This window comes from Rattus norvegicus, chromosome 9, assembly GCF_021556685.1.
Source record: "Rattus norvegicus strain SHRSP/BbbUtx chromosome 9, alternate assembly SHRSP_T2T, whole genome shotgun sequence".
Taxonomy (NCBI): Eukaryota; Metazoa; Chordata; class Mammalia; order Rodentia; family Muridae; genus Rattus; species Rattus norvegicus.
In genome coordinates this window covers 118,143,775-118,161,241 of record NC_141542.1, presented here as the reverse complement: position 1 = coordinate 118,161,241, position 17,467 = coordinate 118,143,775, and the positions used below count along the sequence as shown (strand labels likewise).

Here is a 17,467-nt window from a genome sequence, read left to right as displayed (position 1 = left end):
ATTTGAGAGTTGACAAGTTCCAGTGGACAGATTGGTTGACACTTACAGGTGGGCAGGTATTTCTATCAGGAAGTGGTATTCTGTTCAAAGGTTTTAAATTTCCCCTTTTCGTTTTCTTATTATTTCTGTTGCTTACTTCAATTTACACCATGATTCAATTTTTTTTATGATTTTTTTTTTTTTTTCCGGAGCTGGGGACCAAACCCAGGGCCTTGCGCTTGCTAGGCAAGTGCTCTACCACTGAGCTAAATCCCCAACCCCATGATTCAATTTTTTAAAAAATATATACATTTGTACCAAATGAAACTACATAAGCACCTTTCTGGCTGCCACTTGTTTTGAATAATTGAGTCAGGGCTCACCACAACCATTGTGCTGGAAGTTAAGCTTCCAGCTTCTAACATGAGTTACGACGAAGAGTCAGGAATTAAAGCCTAAGCAATCCTAAATCTAAAGACATTGTAAAGCAAGCTCCCTTAAGGTGAAGTGACGCAAACAGAGACAAGTATCACTTCATGGGCTCTCTAATATTGTAAGCAAACTCACTAAATGAAAACCTTTCACAATCACCAGGATGTAAAGAAACAGCATAAAAACAATACTCTAAATCTATAATAATTTTATGCATATTTCTTAAAATGGCAGTTGGAGTAAGCAAACAGGCTGTAATGCTCTTACAAGTTCTATAGCCTCATCAACCCTTCGTAAATCCTGTAACAATCTCCACCTGATTGATTTTTTTAATTACAAATTTGTGTGAGTTTGAATCCTGAGCCTGTCTGTGATCAAACTGCAAACTGTAGCCAATGTAACACTGGGAATCTTTAACCACAGTCTTTACGTTTTCCTTGTAACACCAGAGGCACAACCACAACTTTGGAAAGCAAAACTCAACCTCCAACAAACAATCTAGTCTCCAAAATCCAGTCTCTCCAAAACACCAAGTCTGTCCTTCATGCTCTAATTTTGGTCTTTCAATGTGAATGGCTACAAGTTACTTTCTTTTGAACAATGCAACATTAACTGAAAAGTGGTTACTGAAGTCTACACTGTGCCTTAGGTCTCTTTAGCTGTCTTGCCTGGTGTGTGGACTGGAGTGAGGCCCTGTGGAGGCTGGTGGAAAGGGCTCTGCTTCCTCGAATCCTTTGGGATTCACATAACCCACGACTACCAGCGAAGTATAAGGGAAGCAAGTTTAATTAAAATGTCAGTTTCTCTAGATGTAATTATCTGTTTCAGACTACGTGGGATTATTTCAGGTAGATTTAATGAAACACCGGAGGGCACTGTTACAATGTTCCCTGCAAATGTCACAAGCAAATGAATGTGATGAATTTGACAGGCCTGTTTGTGGAGTTTTGACTAAAAATGCCAACCCTGCAGAGATACTGGGTCTGTGTCTTGTGATGCTGTACCGGGGGTTAGTGTCCTGCAGCCAACTCTGCATGCTGTCAGAGTTCTACTAGTGTTGGCCAACATGCTCACCAGGAAGGCCCGGTGAACCTTCACCAGTCAGGGACTGCCAGCTCACAAGAACAATGAGCCTTCGTAGGCCAAGTATTTCTCCATGCTGTCTTGCATGTCGTGGCATGTGAGTCAGGGCACGCCTGATGCCTCCACTCTGGACTGTAAGCATCAGTCAGTGACACGCACTGCTGGCCTGGTGCCATCACCTGGCCCACCTGGCACCTGGTGCCCCTGGACGTGGCTTTCTGAGAGTTCAAGAGTCAGCCAAAGTCAGGAGTTTTGTTGCCTATAGTTTAGTCTGGTGTTGCACTTTCCTGCTGTGGCTTAGTTCTACAGGATGTCTTAGGACTTTTACAAGTCTGTAGCATAGTTTGGATTTGCTGACATCTTCTCCCATTATCCACTTTTGCAGAGTTGCTTAAACCTTTGGGACACTCAGTTGTCTTCCTTGAGATGAAGGACTGAACTGGTACAAACAACTGGGTTCGTTCTTTCTCTCTCTCTCTCTCTCTCTCTCTCTCTCTCTCTCTCTCTCTTTCTTCCTTTCTTTTCCTCCCCCCCCCAAAAAAAAATATATGTGCTCAATATCTTCCTTTGGAAAATGATTAATTTTGATAAAATGTTTGAAGGAATTTGCCTTTTTAACCATTTAAAAATGCGTATGTCTTTGGCATTAAGCACATCCATTTAATGTATCCAGCTCTGGCCTCTCGTCAAACGTGTATTTTCCACTGTAGCCTAAGTGCAGTAGTCTTCTACTGGAATGGAATAAGTAACCACCGAAGACTAAAAGGATGCCCTCCACCTCACTGCCTACAGGGTCTGGAGTCTGAGTGTGTCTTCTGTGTCACTGGAGCCTCTTTTCTTTACAGAGCTCGGGTTCAGGTGAATGTATGTACTCAGTAGAAGGAATCAGCTTTTAGCAGCATAGGACTGGTTGATAATCCTTCTTTCCTGCTGGCTGTCGCAAGGAGCTGATCTTAGCTCTAGGAGACTGACATTACCACTGACCCCTTTAAGGACAACAGAAGTCTGTCTCTCTCCTCAGGATCCTTAGATATCCTGGAGAGCAGCTCAGTCCTGCCAAGGATGAATCACTGGCCTCTGTTGTTGATGGGACTGTAATTACAACTGCAAAACCCCGCCCCTTTGCTTTATTTGGGGAATCCCAAAACCCCGCCCCTTTGCTTTATTTGGGGAATCCCCAAACCCCGCCCCTTTGCTTTATTTGGGGAATCCCATGCTGTTGACAGTTTCTGCCTGTCCTTGAGAGCAAGGGAATTTACTAGGCTTTGGGGTTAGAATTGTGCTTATTACCTGTTTTGTTTCTGAGTGTGCCTATGACCGTAGAGGATGGCACCTTATAAACCATGACTATGCTGCCTTCCTTACAGAATAACACGCATCTACTTAAGACAGCACCCGGGCTTGAGTTCCATGGCTTTGACACCACTGTCCTCTCCGACTTTATCGCAATCTTCTGATGTTTCATCCTTATTTCTTATTGGCTGTCAGCTGAGGGGCCTCACTGTGGCTCCTGACCCCTCCCTCTCCATAGGTGGCTGTTGTAAGTTCTGTCACACCCCTCTGACAAGCTGAGTAAGATCCTCTACCTACAAGACACTCATCCATTAAGTTGGACCTGATTGAATAGTCCATTTCAGGACCAGTCTCCAATTACACCTGCCGTGTCACTCTTGCCTTAGAAGTGGCATATTAAGGCATGCACACATTTGCAAGGTGGTAGTGTATTTAGGCTAACACATGCTTCCAGATTCTTTTGTCTGTTACTTAGCAAAAATTGCTTACATGGCAATATGCCTTATTTAAAGAGGATAATTAACATCACCTTTGCATAAACGTTAGTAATTTGCCTTTGGAGAATAAACATTACGGATCTTCAGAAAAGGAATGAGAGAAATAAAGGAATAGGGGTTGGTGATACAGTAAAACATGTGCCTCTAATGGACCCATTTGGAGAAAACGAATAGGATACCACCACTATGGCTGTGAATTACTTATGTTTGCTCCACAGATGAAATGAGAGAACTTGTACAAAGCTGACATTGTAGATTTGAAGAGAAATTCCTGAGGTTGAACCTTACCAGCCGCAGGTACTTCTTATCACAGGCTCAGTGGCTCTCTACTTACTCCACATGTGGCTGCTTCTTCACTTCAGTGGTGCTTCAGGAAAATGGGTTTTTATGGTTGTTGCCCACTCATATATTCATCATAGATTTCCGCACGTATTTAGAATTTTCTGTGTAAAGTACTTTGGCAGACATTTAACTAAAAGACTAGACTATCTCATGTACGGTGCTGCCCTGACTGTGTGAGAGATGGAGGTGTGCTTCAGAGATTTAAGTCAGCGCTTACTGATCTTTTCTAACCTTTACGTCATAGCTAAGAAACCTGTCCAGCCTAGACCTGCGCCACATCACTGAACTGGACAATGAAACTGTGATGGAAATCGTCAAGAGGTGCAAAAATCTCAGCTCTCTGAATCTCTGTCTGAACTGGATCATAAACGACAGGTAAGCGTCGTAATGTCTTAGACGTGTGCCCAGAGGAGAGCACAGCACATCCTGAGGGCTGCTGTGCTAGGCCATGCCTGCGTTAAGTCAGATCCACGGCAGCTGTGTCCCTGGGAAGGCGGAGGAGGAAGGGTCAGGTGGGACCCTGCAGTGCGCCTGCTGCCGCAGGTCCGGCTGTTTCATTTGCGTTGTCACTGCCTTTTGTTCCAGCAAGTACAGCTGCAGCATTGTAGTTCCCTCCTGTTACTTCTAAAGTATCTCCTGCCCGTCTTTGTTAAGGTTTCGAGATATTTGTGGTTGATTGTTCTGGTTTATCAGTGATTCTGAGGAATTGCTTCAAACGTTTTGCATTTAGACCCTTTCTTAATGATGATGATCTCATTTCTAACAAATGTAAGTTGTTTTTAAATAGACTCGCATGATTAGCAGCTTAATGCATAATATAGAATATATAAAATGGGAATTTTTAAAGTAATGATAAACCCATATTTTCCTCTGAAATATTACATTGAGTTAGAAAAAGATGTAGCACACCTCTCGCAAGCAGACGTTAGCAACACAGGTAAGTGCACAAGTGCCCCACTGCCCAGCACAGGTGTGTGGACATTGCTCCAGGCAGTGCAGAGGAGGCGGGCCTGAGAGTGCTGGGTGAGACTGCAGAGAGCCTGGCCCACCAACTTTTCTTCACTGTTCTTAAAGATAGGCCACTACACAGAGTTCACTTTCAAAATAGAACTTACTGTTCCACCTAACATTAATGAAGTATTTTATAAGTACGAGAGATAACATTCCGCTTAACCCAGTAATGCTTCAAACCTAAGACTCCCTCCTTATTTTTTTAAATTATTTCTTATGTTTTGAAAATAGTGGTATGGATCCCATCTTTTCCAGTTATAATGAGCAGTAATGATCAATAGATTGCCCTGAATTACACTTCCAGTTCTATGATGGTCTTTGTGAAAGCCTTAGAAAAATTTTTGTGGTAATTTTTCTATCATTTATTTTCAGATTTTAGCCAATCCATAAAATTTACAATTAGATGTATTATGGCGTCCCGTGTAAAGCATCAGTGCATATTTAAATGATGTAATATCTAAACTAGTCTAGGCAAATCTATTTCCTGAATCATTTATCCATTTGTGAGTTTTTGAAAAGGCGAAACCCCAATGCTCAAAATCCACTCTTCTTGTCATTTAAAAATATACAGTATGAGATCATCGTCTATCGTCAGTGTCTTGAACATCTCGCTCCCCTAAGCGTCAGCCGACCAGGCTTCTCTCAGTCTCTGGAAGGCCAGTTCTTGTCTTTCTCGAATGACAGGTCTTGTAGTCCTCGACTTCCTGTTCCATTGGACAGTGCCCAGTCGTAGGCCTGTGGTAGTCCCTGCCGAGTTTCCAGGACTGTCCCTACTGCGTGCTGTATTGGTGCAGGAGCACTGGCACTCTCTGTGCTCAGGGCTTCTGTGTTTTCTGTGCGTTTGCGAGCAATTGCCTTAGTTTTCACATTTTTCCTCTTTCCTAGACCAGAAGGCAGTCTTGCTGAGTGGGTGACATAGGGACTTACTTTGTATCCCACTGTAGCTGGTCTTTGCTACTTTGTGGATTCTTCTTTTTTTCATCCTTCATCTTCCCACTCCCCCTTGAGGGGGGAGGAGAGAGGGAAGGAGAGAGGTGGGGAAAAATCCTTAAACCTAATTTCTTTATTTTTTTTCTAATTTTTTGTTTCTTCTTTACTTGTAGTTGCTGTTTGGTTTTTTTGTGGGTTCTTCCTTTTGCCACCCTTTATCCCATGGTTTTATCCCCTATCACTAAACAAGAGAGAGAATATAGAGGAGAGAGTTAGAGATCCCTGAATTTCTTTCTTTCTTGTTTCTTATTTGAGCAGAACTACTAACAAACTACAACTAACCCCTGTGAATGAGTAGCAACCACCTACCCCGCCTTGGGGGGCCCCAGCATTTATGTACCCTCTGAGAGGTCTCATAACCCCGAATGTCACACAGTCATGTCCCAAACGCACGCCTCTGCTGGAGCATGGAGCGAGTCATACGCACCTGCTGCGACAGCCACAGCAGCCCCATGCCCCACATCCGGATTCAAACAAAACATACTCCTACAACGTGTCTGGTTTTTTATTTGTTTTGTTTTTGTTTTTTAAATAAATCAAAATCCCAGAATTCTCACTACATCCTCTACATTCACTCACATCATCAGAATTTCACTGAAAGAGAACGCTCATCCCTGCTGGTTCTGAGGTTGCAGGCGTAGTTCAGGATGCCTAGGTGACACTGTGCTGGGCAATCAGTGACCTGACCAGGTCTCTCTGCCTGCTTTGGAGGGTCTGCCGTTTCTTACACATTCAGTCTGGAAGCCTTTTCTCTACGTATTTCTCTTCTCTGCTGTCCCCTTTGCCGTGTGGAAGCCTTGCAGCTCCACATCATCTTCTTGGTCTGTTTCTGCCTGTGTTTCTGGCCTGTGTTTTCGGACTCTGCTTCCTAAAGTCATGAGAAACTTTCCATTTTCTTATTGGTGTTTCACAGGTTCTTTTCTCTTACATTTTTATGGAATCAGATTTTTCTTGAGAAATTTACTAATTATTTTTCTTTAAACGTTCTTTGACTTTTTGCCATTAAAATTTGTTAAAATGTATTTACTGTTTGTGGTAATATTTACTTTATAAAGTAAGCCAAATATTCAGGAAAATGATTGACATCAATTTAAAAGTGAAATTTATTGATTTTTAAAATTCCATTTTAAAGTCTAATGGACTTTTAAAAATTATAAAGAATCTAAATTTGTTAAGATGTATTTATTGTTTTTGGTAATATTTGCTTTACAAAGTAAACCAAATATTTAAAGAAAATTGAATGGTATCATTTTAAAAATTAAAGTGCTCCCCAATTAGTGTTCTCCTTTACAGACAGCTTTAGGACAGCCTAGCATAGTCTTTTCATGGCACGTGACACAGTGACGTACATGAACACCCTTATCTCCAATGCTTGACCTCTAGACAAGCTTAGGAGTCCATCCAGTTAAAAGAGAAAGCGGTCATCCTGCAGCAGTGCGCTCACACTCTAGCTTCCTGGATACATGACCTAAGAGCCGTGGGCCTCGAGAATCAGACCTGTCATCGGTAGTCAGAAGTGCCGCGGCTGGTGAGTGACGCGGGACCTGTGTCTGCCTTGTGATTGTCCCCTAAGTGGACACTGTGTTTATAATGAACTTAGTGATCTTCGTCTTCCCGCTCTTCACTCACTCACTCACCAACCTGGCATGTGAGACGGGAAAGTGAGCGCCAGTCCTTCGTCCTTTCTTTCTTTTTTCTAGCTTTGCGGGCTCAACTTCTTGGTCTCTATAGTTTTCTTTTTGTACTTATCTGTAATGGTTATTTAGTGTTCAGTTCTAAATATAATCAGTACAGTGGAGGTTTATTTCCAAGGAATGAAAGTGTATTTTTTATGTTTTTAATGGAAAAGTTTGGATTAATTGAGAAAACATGCATTTTAATGAGTCGAGCTGCAGAGTCATGGAGATCAGACTCTTAGTTTTAATTACACTGCTTGCACTTACCCTATGTACTGTAATAGAAGTTTCAGACATTAAAACCCACTTTAAATTACTCATCTCATTGTTCCTGCCATGCTGTATCACTAAGCTAAGTAATATTTGTAATTATATTGGTATAAATCTAGGGCTTCCCATCAGACTTAATTATGACTTCAGCACTTAGCCGAGATGGGTTAGTAGCCTTTCACAGAGAGAGCACGGGAGTGCACTAATGCATTTAGCCTATTAATTAGCTTCAGTGTTACGAGTGCTCATTAATACAGTCCTGCTGTAAATCAGGGAGCAGTGCTGAGTACTTGGTACTGTGTCTCAGAATGTGGAGCACGGAGTCTCTCCTACCGTGGGGTTGCTCTTCTAGGTGGCGTGAGACGTAATGTTGATGCTGAGCTTGGTCAGGAGAGAGGGGAGGATGATAGCTCATTGCCCGGGGATTGGGGACTGGTCGGTGTGTGGCCAGCACTCCTGTGCAAGCCTCTCCACACTGTTTTGTGAGGGGAAGGTCTGACTGTTCCTGTGGTGTTTACGTCGTCCATTAGACTGCTTTGGCTTTCAGGTGGATGTGATTTTGTAATTACTACATGGAAACTTGGTGGGGACAAAGAAGAAAATATTAATGGGTCATGAGTCAGTTTTCTATTTCATAGATGGAATTAATCCGCTATTAATATGGGAAAATTCTTAGACTTATGTTTATGGTAAGCTTTTGTTGTTGTTTGGTCTGGAACAGTAGTTCTTATCCTGTGGCTTGTGATCCCTTTGGAAGTTCACGTATCAGATATTCTGTGCATGAGATATTTACATTTATATGTATATATATATATCATTTATGAATTGGCAATGAAATCATTTTATGGTTGAGGGTCACCACAACACAAGGAGCTGTATTAAAAGTCACGTCATTGCGTGTTGAGGAAACACTGGTCTAGAACCTTTAGATGTTATTTTGTGTATTCATAGATTAAAAACCCAATTAACATTCTAAAGCTTCAATGCTCTCTCTTTTCCTACATGAAAAGTTCTTGCCTGTGAGATTTCATTTTAAAACTAAACATGTAAAACTGTATAGTAATTGATCTCTTGGTATCTGGTTTGTTTTTGTTGTTGGGTCGGAATTTTGCGGGGGTAGAGTCAAATCAAGGGCTTTGCATCCTCCCACAGAGGTACATCCCTGACTCTAATGCATAGTCTTCTGTGGTCTTGAGATTGATCTGTGGACTAAGACGTGTGTTGTTTCCTGAAAGCTCTCCGTGCACTGAAAGGATTGCACAGCATGGTGTTTCCTTGTATTCAGAGGATGGGAGAGTCATCTCTGACATTTACTGTCACTTTGAAATACAAACAGAACCCAATGTTGTATGAAAAGTGAGGAGGGACTGTTTCTATCTGCGATTTAAATCGAACATCCGGTCACTATGTCTTCTCTATTCTCTGACTCCAAGTTTATCCGAATATTTATTTGATATAAATCTTTTGTTATTTTACAGTCAATTTGGTCTTTAGGTGTTTTGCATGACTGAAACAGAATGCAAAAGCTGCACATATAGGTGTAAGGCTGGTATGTAAAAACCTTGAAGGGTTCTGAGCTTCTTCTTAGCAGTATGATTTTTTTTTCTTTTCTTTTCTTTTCTTTTTTTTTTCCTCGGAGCTGGGGACAGAACCCAGGGCCTTGCGCTTGCTATGCAAGCGCTCTACCACTGAGCTAAATCCCCAACCCCAGCAGTATGATTTTAATAGTTCATTGTTACTGATTTTATCAATAAAAATTAAAAGAACTTTCCCTGATCTAGGTAGGTTTTTTTTTTGCAAAAATTATTTAATTTTTTTTGTCAAAAATATAGGTTTTCCAATTAAAAAATGTTAACATTGGTCCTTAAAAAAAAAAAAAAAAAGCCTAGCTAGCTTAGTTCCTGTGATCCACATCTCTCTTAGCAGATGACCCTTTAATTCGCAGCTCACTGTGCTGCTTATGAAGCAGTGCAGGGCAATATTGTGAGAGAAATTGAATACTTTCTGGCGGCCACTAGCTAATGTTACAAAACAGAGCAAAGCTGGGGCTTGTTCTCATGACAGCAGAACCCCAGGGTAGAGGGAGTGTCTGTGGTGACACGTTTCTGACAGGCATAATGAAAAGAGGCTCCTTCAGTTTACAGCCTGGGAGACTGACAGTGTGTGTAGGTTGACTCTTGAGCATGATTTTGGGGGAAGTTCTTCTGATGGCTGCATAACAAAGGCAGGAAGAGGTTACCTGGTGAGACAGGAAGTCAGAGAAAGGTTGGAGGTCAGGTGAGAACTACCATGATCCTTTAAGAGCCTTAAAAGGTCTGCCCAGTGAGAAGGCAGCAGCTAGCCTAGTGATGATTTATATCCTCAGTCATATGCAAACCTCGACAGTGGTTGTTGGGGCAAACTATCAATTGCCATAATTTTCTGGGTTAATTTTTTCCTTCCGTAAAAAGCTTTACTGTAAAATATGGAGATTTTAAATCTTGGACTCTTACTGCTACTTTCTTTTCAGGTACACAGTAAGACTTTTATAAAAAGTGAAGATCATTTTCATGAAAATTCTGAGCTCATGTCTTCTCCTGTAAAAGTTTAAATTAGCCTTTTTTTTTTAAATCAGCACTATCTTCAGTATTGTATTGGGCTGTTGGCCATTTTCTTTATCCGACAGACTTGATCCATATTTTATCTGTCTCCTACCCAGCCTATAAAACTGGATTCTTCTTCATTAAATACAGAATGTAGGCACCAGGGGATGGCTCAGCAGTTAACATTTCTTGCTCTTCCAGAGGACCCATGTTTGGTTCCCAACTACGAGTAATGTCACCTTCAGGGGATCCAATGCCCTATTCTTCCTCTATGGCGCCTGCACAAATGTAGCATATATTCCATGTGTACACACATAAATATATATGGAATTAGACTCTATGAAAATTTAATAAGTATTTTAAATTTATACTTCAGTATGAAAAATGTATTAAACTACAACGCTTTTTTAGATATTTCATATTTTAAATATGTAATTTTTAAATATGTAATATGAATTGTAAGTTGAGTCTGATAAAAACCTTCACAGCTAATAGAGTTAATTATTTTACTGTTAGTTTTTTCTTGTTACTGTTGTCATTTCAGACATCAGGACTTTGACCAACAGGCAGAAGTTACGGAGGGGACAGATCAGCTTTAAATAGATAAAGCAATTGTTCTCACTAATAGACGTCCAGTATCTGAAGCAAGCAGGACTATTATAAGACAATTTATTAAATATTAAACAGTGATAAACTAGTTTTCTAAAGCCTTTCCAACTTCAAACCTGTCAGTTAAAGTTACTTGTTTATGTTGGTCTGGGATCCAGCCGAGTGTCTAATGCATTGTGGGGTGTGCTGTACCAGGAGGCACCATCTGTAGGCAGGCACCGTAGGGGTCTTCCGAAGAGGGAAGTCACAGGTACCTCTTGGAGTTGGTTCATGGCTCCTTTGTTTTTAGCACTAAGTGAGGCCCTAACACCAGCGTCTTTTGTTCCTGTATGGAAAGACAGATCCCCTTTTTGTGTTTAGGGTTGTGTGGGCTGCAGTTGTGGGGTGACAGCTGAGTCCCTCACACCTCTCAGCAAGACTGACAACGCCCCAGCTCACGTAAAACTCAACGAGGTTTTATAGAAAGATTTTTCTAACTCCCTTGATCATCTCTGCATGTTTATTCTGTTTCTTCTTTCAAATTTCCGTTGATTCAATAAAAAGCGGTGATATTTAGAAATAAAGTTCAGAGAGGATTTGAGCAGGTGTTGGTGGTATAAAATATTTGCTGAGTGCCCATTGTGTTTTATTTCCAGGAATTGTTTTGTGAACATATGCTATATATTGTATTTTTAAGTGTTCCAGGACCAAGTGATTAATCTACCTCTTCCAGTGAATGTCATGTCACAGCGGACTTAGACTTATTTCACTTCAGTCCCTAATATTACTTAATTCTCAGAGAGACTGCGGTTTAAAGGTTGCCCAGGGGACAACCTATCTGCTAAACGCAGTGGCGTAGTTGGATTCGGGCTTGAGAATATTTTACTCTCTACTGAAGTTAAGTGGTGTAGAAGAGAGGATGCTTCTCAGCTGGGGTATTGTGAAGTCTGGGTAATTTTCTTCTCTGTAAGCACAAAAACTTGGAAATAGAGAGGACATAAAAATATGGCTTTGGAGGGGTGTGTGGAGAGATGGTTCAGTGGTTAAGACCCCTGACTGTTCTTCCAGAGATCCTGATTTCAATTTCTAAAAACCACATGGGGGCTCACAACCATCTGTAATGGAATACGATGCCCTCTTCTGGTGTCTGAAGACAGCAACAGTGTAGTTACGACACAAGTTAGTAATGTCAGCTGCCGTGCCAGCCTCACCCTGGCACCTATACCCACGCTGTCCTTCCTCTAGAGTGTGGCTAGTTTGAATCTGGTGTGTCTTAGTTTCTTTTCTGTCACTATGTCAAGCACCATGACAGAGGCAGTTTTAGAGGAAAGCATTTCATTAGGGCTTATGTTTCCAGAGTAGAGTCCATGACCATCCTGACTTGCTTGGTAGCTACTACCCAGGCATGGCACTGGGACAGGTCCTGGAAGCTCACACGGTGGGTGGTGGTAGGGGATACCAGCTGGAATGATATGGGCTCTTGAAACCTCAAAGCTCACGCACAGTTACACACGTCTTCCAACGAGGCCACACCTCCTAATCCTTCCTAAACAGTTCCACACATTGAGGACCTAGCATTCACACACAAGGGTCCATGGGGGCCGTTCTCGTTCACATTATCACATGGTGTTAATAACATACTGGGGTGATTTGATGGAACATTAAAAAAATCTCACCGTGAACTACAGAAGTTATTTTAATAATTTTATGTATATCATATAGTCATATTTTTGGTAAGACCAACTTAGACAGGTAATGTCTTTATGCATGTATGTGCATGCATGTGTGTGTATGCCTCTGTGTGTCCGTTGTGGGTGCATGTACCTGTGTAGACATGTGTAGAGGCCAAAGGTTGATGGTTTCTTCAATTACTTCTTCATCTTATCTTTTGAGAGAAAGTCTCTCACTGAACGTGAACTCAGTCAGTTTTGCTAGTCTGCCTGGCTATGATCCCCTGGATTCATCTGTCACTGTCTGTCAGGATTGGAGTTGCGGACACATGCCATGCCTTGCTTTTTAGATAATGGCAGCTGGGAATCTAATTTGGGTCTTAATTTTAGCATCACAGCATTTTGCCCACTGAGTTGTCTCCCTATCCCTAGAAGGGTAGTTTATTGAGTCACGTCATGAATGTTTCTGGATGCTCTGATACAATGTTCTCTCTGCTTTCACGTTTTTCAAGCTATGGAAAGATTATCTAACATAGTCTATGAGATTTACCCCTCTTTTTATAGGGGAGTATTCTCTGGGTATTCAACCCAAACACCTGTACTCATAATTAGCTTGGATTCTACCACTGACCACTGCACCATTACCCTGACCGAATTTGTGGTATAAAAATGTTTTCTCTGTAATTAAATGAGTTTATATCATAGGAAAGAGCAGAAAGAGTACATTTTAAATGATAGTGGAGTGCCGTAAGCCCATGGTCTATTGTCTCCTGCCTCGTGCCTGTTTGAACTGCTGACAATGGAGAAAATCATGATTTATTCATGGACATGATAGCTTATTGGCTGCTCAGATGAATTCCTCTGTCTTTCCCACCCCTATGTCTCCTAGGAATGGCCATATTCTTAGTCACTCAAACTTGAAATGGTAATTAAAATAACTCACTGTTGTCAAAATCTAAAGTGTGTGATAAATGGAGCCCAGTAAATAGTGAAAATATGGGAAAGATGATTAAATCTGACAGTTTCCCTGTAAAAGACTTGGGGTGATAAATATCTCCTGTGATTAGTTATTAATTTAGTGCAGGGGATTTTCCTTCAGCCCAAAATGTTTTATGAACAGTGGCATAAAGAAATACTTTAGAAGATAGGTACGCACATGTTTAACCAGAGAGGAAATTGCTGTAACTTGATTGGTAATAATTAAAGACGGCAGACCTGACGGTGCACGTGCCTGAGCTATTTTCTGTATGACAGTCCTTTCGGAAACCCAGCGAGGGAGGTGCTTCCCGAAGACAGGGAAATGACAGGATGCTTTGGCTTGGACTTCTGCCCGCCCGCTCGCCTTGAACACGGGAAGGTTCCACGCATCCCAATCCTCAGACAGTATGTTGAACTTCTCAGACAGTATATTGAGCTATATTTCTCAGACAGTATATTGGAGTTAAAAAAAAAGCAAACTTGTTACATTAACAACAATTCCGATGGTAATGCTACTAGTCATTTGTCTTAAAGTGATTAAGAGTGGTTTTATATTAAGGCAGAATGCAGTGGCTTCAGAATCACTGCACCTCCTTCCTGTCCATCAGAACACAGGAGCGTTAGTGTCGGTGGCCTTGAATGTGTGACTTGTACTGCTTGGTTTACAACTCTGTCTTCTTCACTCTTGTGCCTCTAAGGCCATCTGACCCCTTTGCTGTCCACGGCTCAGAGAATTGAGTTAAGAGTGCAGATTGACTCAAGAGAGTCAAGAGTGCAGATTTTCTATTAGGGTGAATAAATGTCCTTTGAAATTTAACTCGAATAAGTTTGTAAACAACCAGACAATGGTAGCACTGCTCTCTCCCTTCCAGACTTATTCCTGAGTAAATAAGATAGTTAAATGATTTAATCTTCTAATGTAAATTCAGGTAGAACTTCATGTATTGCACCTGGTTATCTGGAAGTCATATCCCTCCCCCCTAATTATGAAGGAGTTTTAGTGCTCAGTTATTGAGGGTTGACCTTTTTATTTTTTACTTTGGGGACTTTTTATGTGATGAACCATTAATGCACATACATATAGTGGTAGCCAAAATCATTAATTAATTCCCAGTATCAGCTGAGAAGAAAACGAGAAATTTAGTGAGAGCATTCCTTCTGTTTCTTAGTGAGAGGAATATGGCTGCATGAGGGGGAAACCCAAGCATTTCCTCTTGCTCTTCTTGCGATGCTCTTAGATACATATTTATAATTGGCTAATTGTTAATATGTGTCTAAACATGCTGATTAAGGCCAGGTTCAGATTTCAAGTTATCATCAGAACATCAGGTTGTGAGAGCAACCATGGGATCGTCAAGGCCACCAAGCATGCACAGCCCAGCCCAGCCCAGCCCAGCCCAGCCCAGCCCAGCCCAGCACAGCACAGCACAGCCCAGCCCAGCCCAGCCCAGCCCAGCACAGCACAGCACAGCCCAGCCCAGCCCAGCCCAGCACAGCCCAGCACAGCACAGCACAGCCCAGCCCAGCCCAGCCCAGCATAGCACAGTCCAGCACAGCACAGCCCAGCCCAGCCCAGCCCAGCCCAGCCCAGCCCAGCCCAGCCCAGCCCAGCATAGCACAGCACAGCCCAGCCCAGCCCAGCACAGCATAGCACAGCACAGCCCAGCCCAGCCCAGCCCAGCCCAGCCCAGCCCAGCACAGCACAGCACAGCATAGCAGCACAGCACAGCCCAGCACAGCAGCAGAGCAGCTAATTTAGGCTAATTGCTTATCTGTTTGTTCAGGGTATGCTTTGGATCTGTCTTTTCAGATCCCAGCATGTAAGAAGAGTAAGGGAGGTAAATTTAAAATGTTAGAACAGTTACTATAAAATAATAGTGATAGTGATGATGATGATGACGACGATGACAATGATGACAATGATGATGATGATGCCCGGTAACTATGTAGTTTGTAAACCAACCAAGTAAGACTTCAGAGGTTATTTTAGACACTTTTCAGTCATTTGAGGAGTAGATACCTGTTCCAGGGCTGTGACACCGGGATCTCATTAACCCTGAATAATCAGAATTGTTTAATTCCTAGAAATCAAGCCAAGCCACTTTGGAAGAAAAGCCAGCTATCAGTAAGGTGACTTGGTGAGTGACATTTCCTTTAGAAGAGCATTACTTGGCCTCTTATACCATGGTAAAGCCGTTAGAGTGGCTTGGAAATTAGAGAAGCACGTGCACCATGCGGAGCTGCTGCTCTTCTTCCCGGAGGTTACGGTCTCGCCAGCACCAGTTTGTCTGAAACGGAGAGCTCCTCGTGTCTCCAGTCGCGGCTCTGTGAAGCCCTGCTGAAACAGATCCTTAGCTGAAAATAGCTGCAATCCTAGGAGTCAGCTCCTCATTGGAAATTGCAGGGTTGCCATCAGGAGGGAGTCAGCTCATCCTCACACTGTTTCTTGGTTCACCGTATTGTGAAACAGCAAATAGCGATTTCCTCTCTCTCTCTCCTCCCATAAGGAGTGGTCCTGACATGTAGTGTGTTCAGTGGCACAGTTTACCCTTTGACATTGTCCAAAGCAGGCATACCACAGTGCTGTAGGAAGGAGTCTTTTGGAGACAAACATGTTTGAGAAAGTATAGGTAGCAATTATCATTTGTGACATTCTGTGACTCTCTCGAGTATTTCAGAAATATATTCAGTAGGATGAGATCTCATGTAGTAAGTTAAAGAAAAGTTTCCTTTTTTTAATCAAGGATTCTTATTTTTATATTTGTTAATAGACACAAAAAAACTAGTGTAATAAATCTGAACTCTTCCTAATTCAAAATGAGTACATCTCTGGGTCTAGTTAAATAATTCCAGTATAAACAAGAATCCCCCAAGATCATTTTCATGCAGATGAATGGAAGTAGATGTCAGTTTACAAAGCTGTGTCTTTCTTCTCTCATGGATTGGTAATTTCTTGTGGTACTGCTCAGAAAACCTAGATTTCCCGGGTTGGTTGTGGAGCGCTCCATCTGAAAGCTTCTTGTTAAAATTAAAAATGTCAGGGGTGCTGGAGAGGTGGTGAAGGGGCCGAAAGCACAGGCTGCTTTCAGAAAACCCAGCTTTGATTCCCAGCGCCCGTGCGGCAGTCTATAACCATCTGTAGCTCCACTTCCAGAGGATCTGATGCCTTTTTCTAGCTTCCCCGGGCACCAGACACACAAATGGTGCAGACATATGTGCAGGTAAAACACATCAGAAGAGGAAAATATGGAAACAGAAACATATACTCGATTAAATATAAAAGATTGAAGACTATTAGACACGAAAGCAACTGCCACCCACCCACCCACCCAACCCCAGTGATAGTATCAGTTATTGTTTCCGGACTGTGCACATCTTTAGAAATTTACCACTGAGGCAGCCAAGTACTGTAGCTCCATATGACAGAAGATGAAAGTTAACGCTTCTGTTTCCTTTTCAGACCCCAAACCCTGTACTTACTGATGGTAGAAAGATAGACAGATATAGTCAGACAGAGCTACCAAAGCTCACCTGTGCTCTGCAGACTGTAACCCCAGACTCCTCACCTGTATGTGCCCTTCTGTGTGACATTAACCTGTATGTGCACTTCTGTGTGACTTTACCTGTATGTGCACTTCTGTGTGACATTAACCTGTATGTGCCCTTCTGTGTGACTTTACCTGTATGTGCACTTCAATATGCACTATGACATTAGCCGTTTCTCCATTCGGAAGTGAGCAAGTGTCTTTATGCCTTTGCGGTCTGCACTGGGCATAGTAGAGTTGACTTCGAGAATCCTTAGAACATCTCTGCTCACCTCTGGAATCTTGCTATCAGCATATTGTTAGCACAGACCAGCAGCTCTCAACTTTTGGTTCAGGACCCTCATGGGGATCACATATCAGATACCCATATATCGGATATTTACATTACATTATGATTCAAAGTTAGCAAACTGACAGCTATGAATTAACAACAGAATAATGTTGTGGTTGGAGGTCACCATGGCATGAGGAACTGTATAAAAGGGTCACTGCCTGGGAAGGTTGAGAACCCCAGGTATGGACCACTTTACC

At 42.1% G+C, this 17,467-nt stretch overlaps 1 protein-coding gene across 12 annotated transcripts in view; it reads left to right on the top strand.

Annotated features, from left to right (window-relative positions):
- Fbxl17 (F-box and leucine-rich repeat protein 17) overlaps window positions 1–17,467 on the top strand; it is a 426,384-nt gene that overhangs the window by 136,061 nt on the left and 272,856 nt on the right. For all 12 annotated transcript variants that reach the window (NM_001108235.2, XM_087566525.1, XM_087566523.1 and 9 more), the window contains one exon: window positions 3,871–4,001. In NM_001108235.2, coding sequence (NP_001101705.2) covers window positions 3,871–4,001 — 131 coding nt within the window. The remainder of the gene's footprint in view (window positions 1–3,870; window positions 4,002–17,467) is intronic.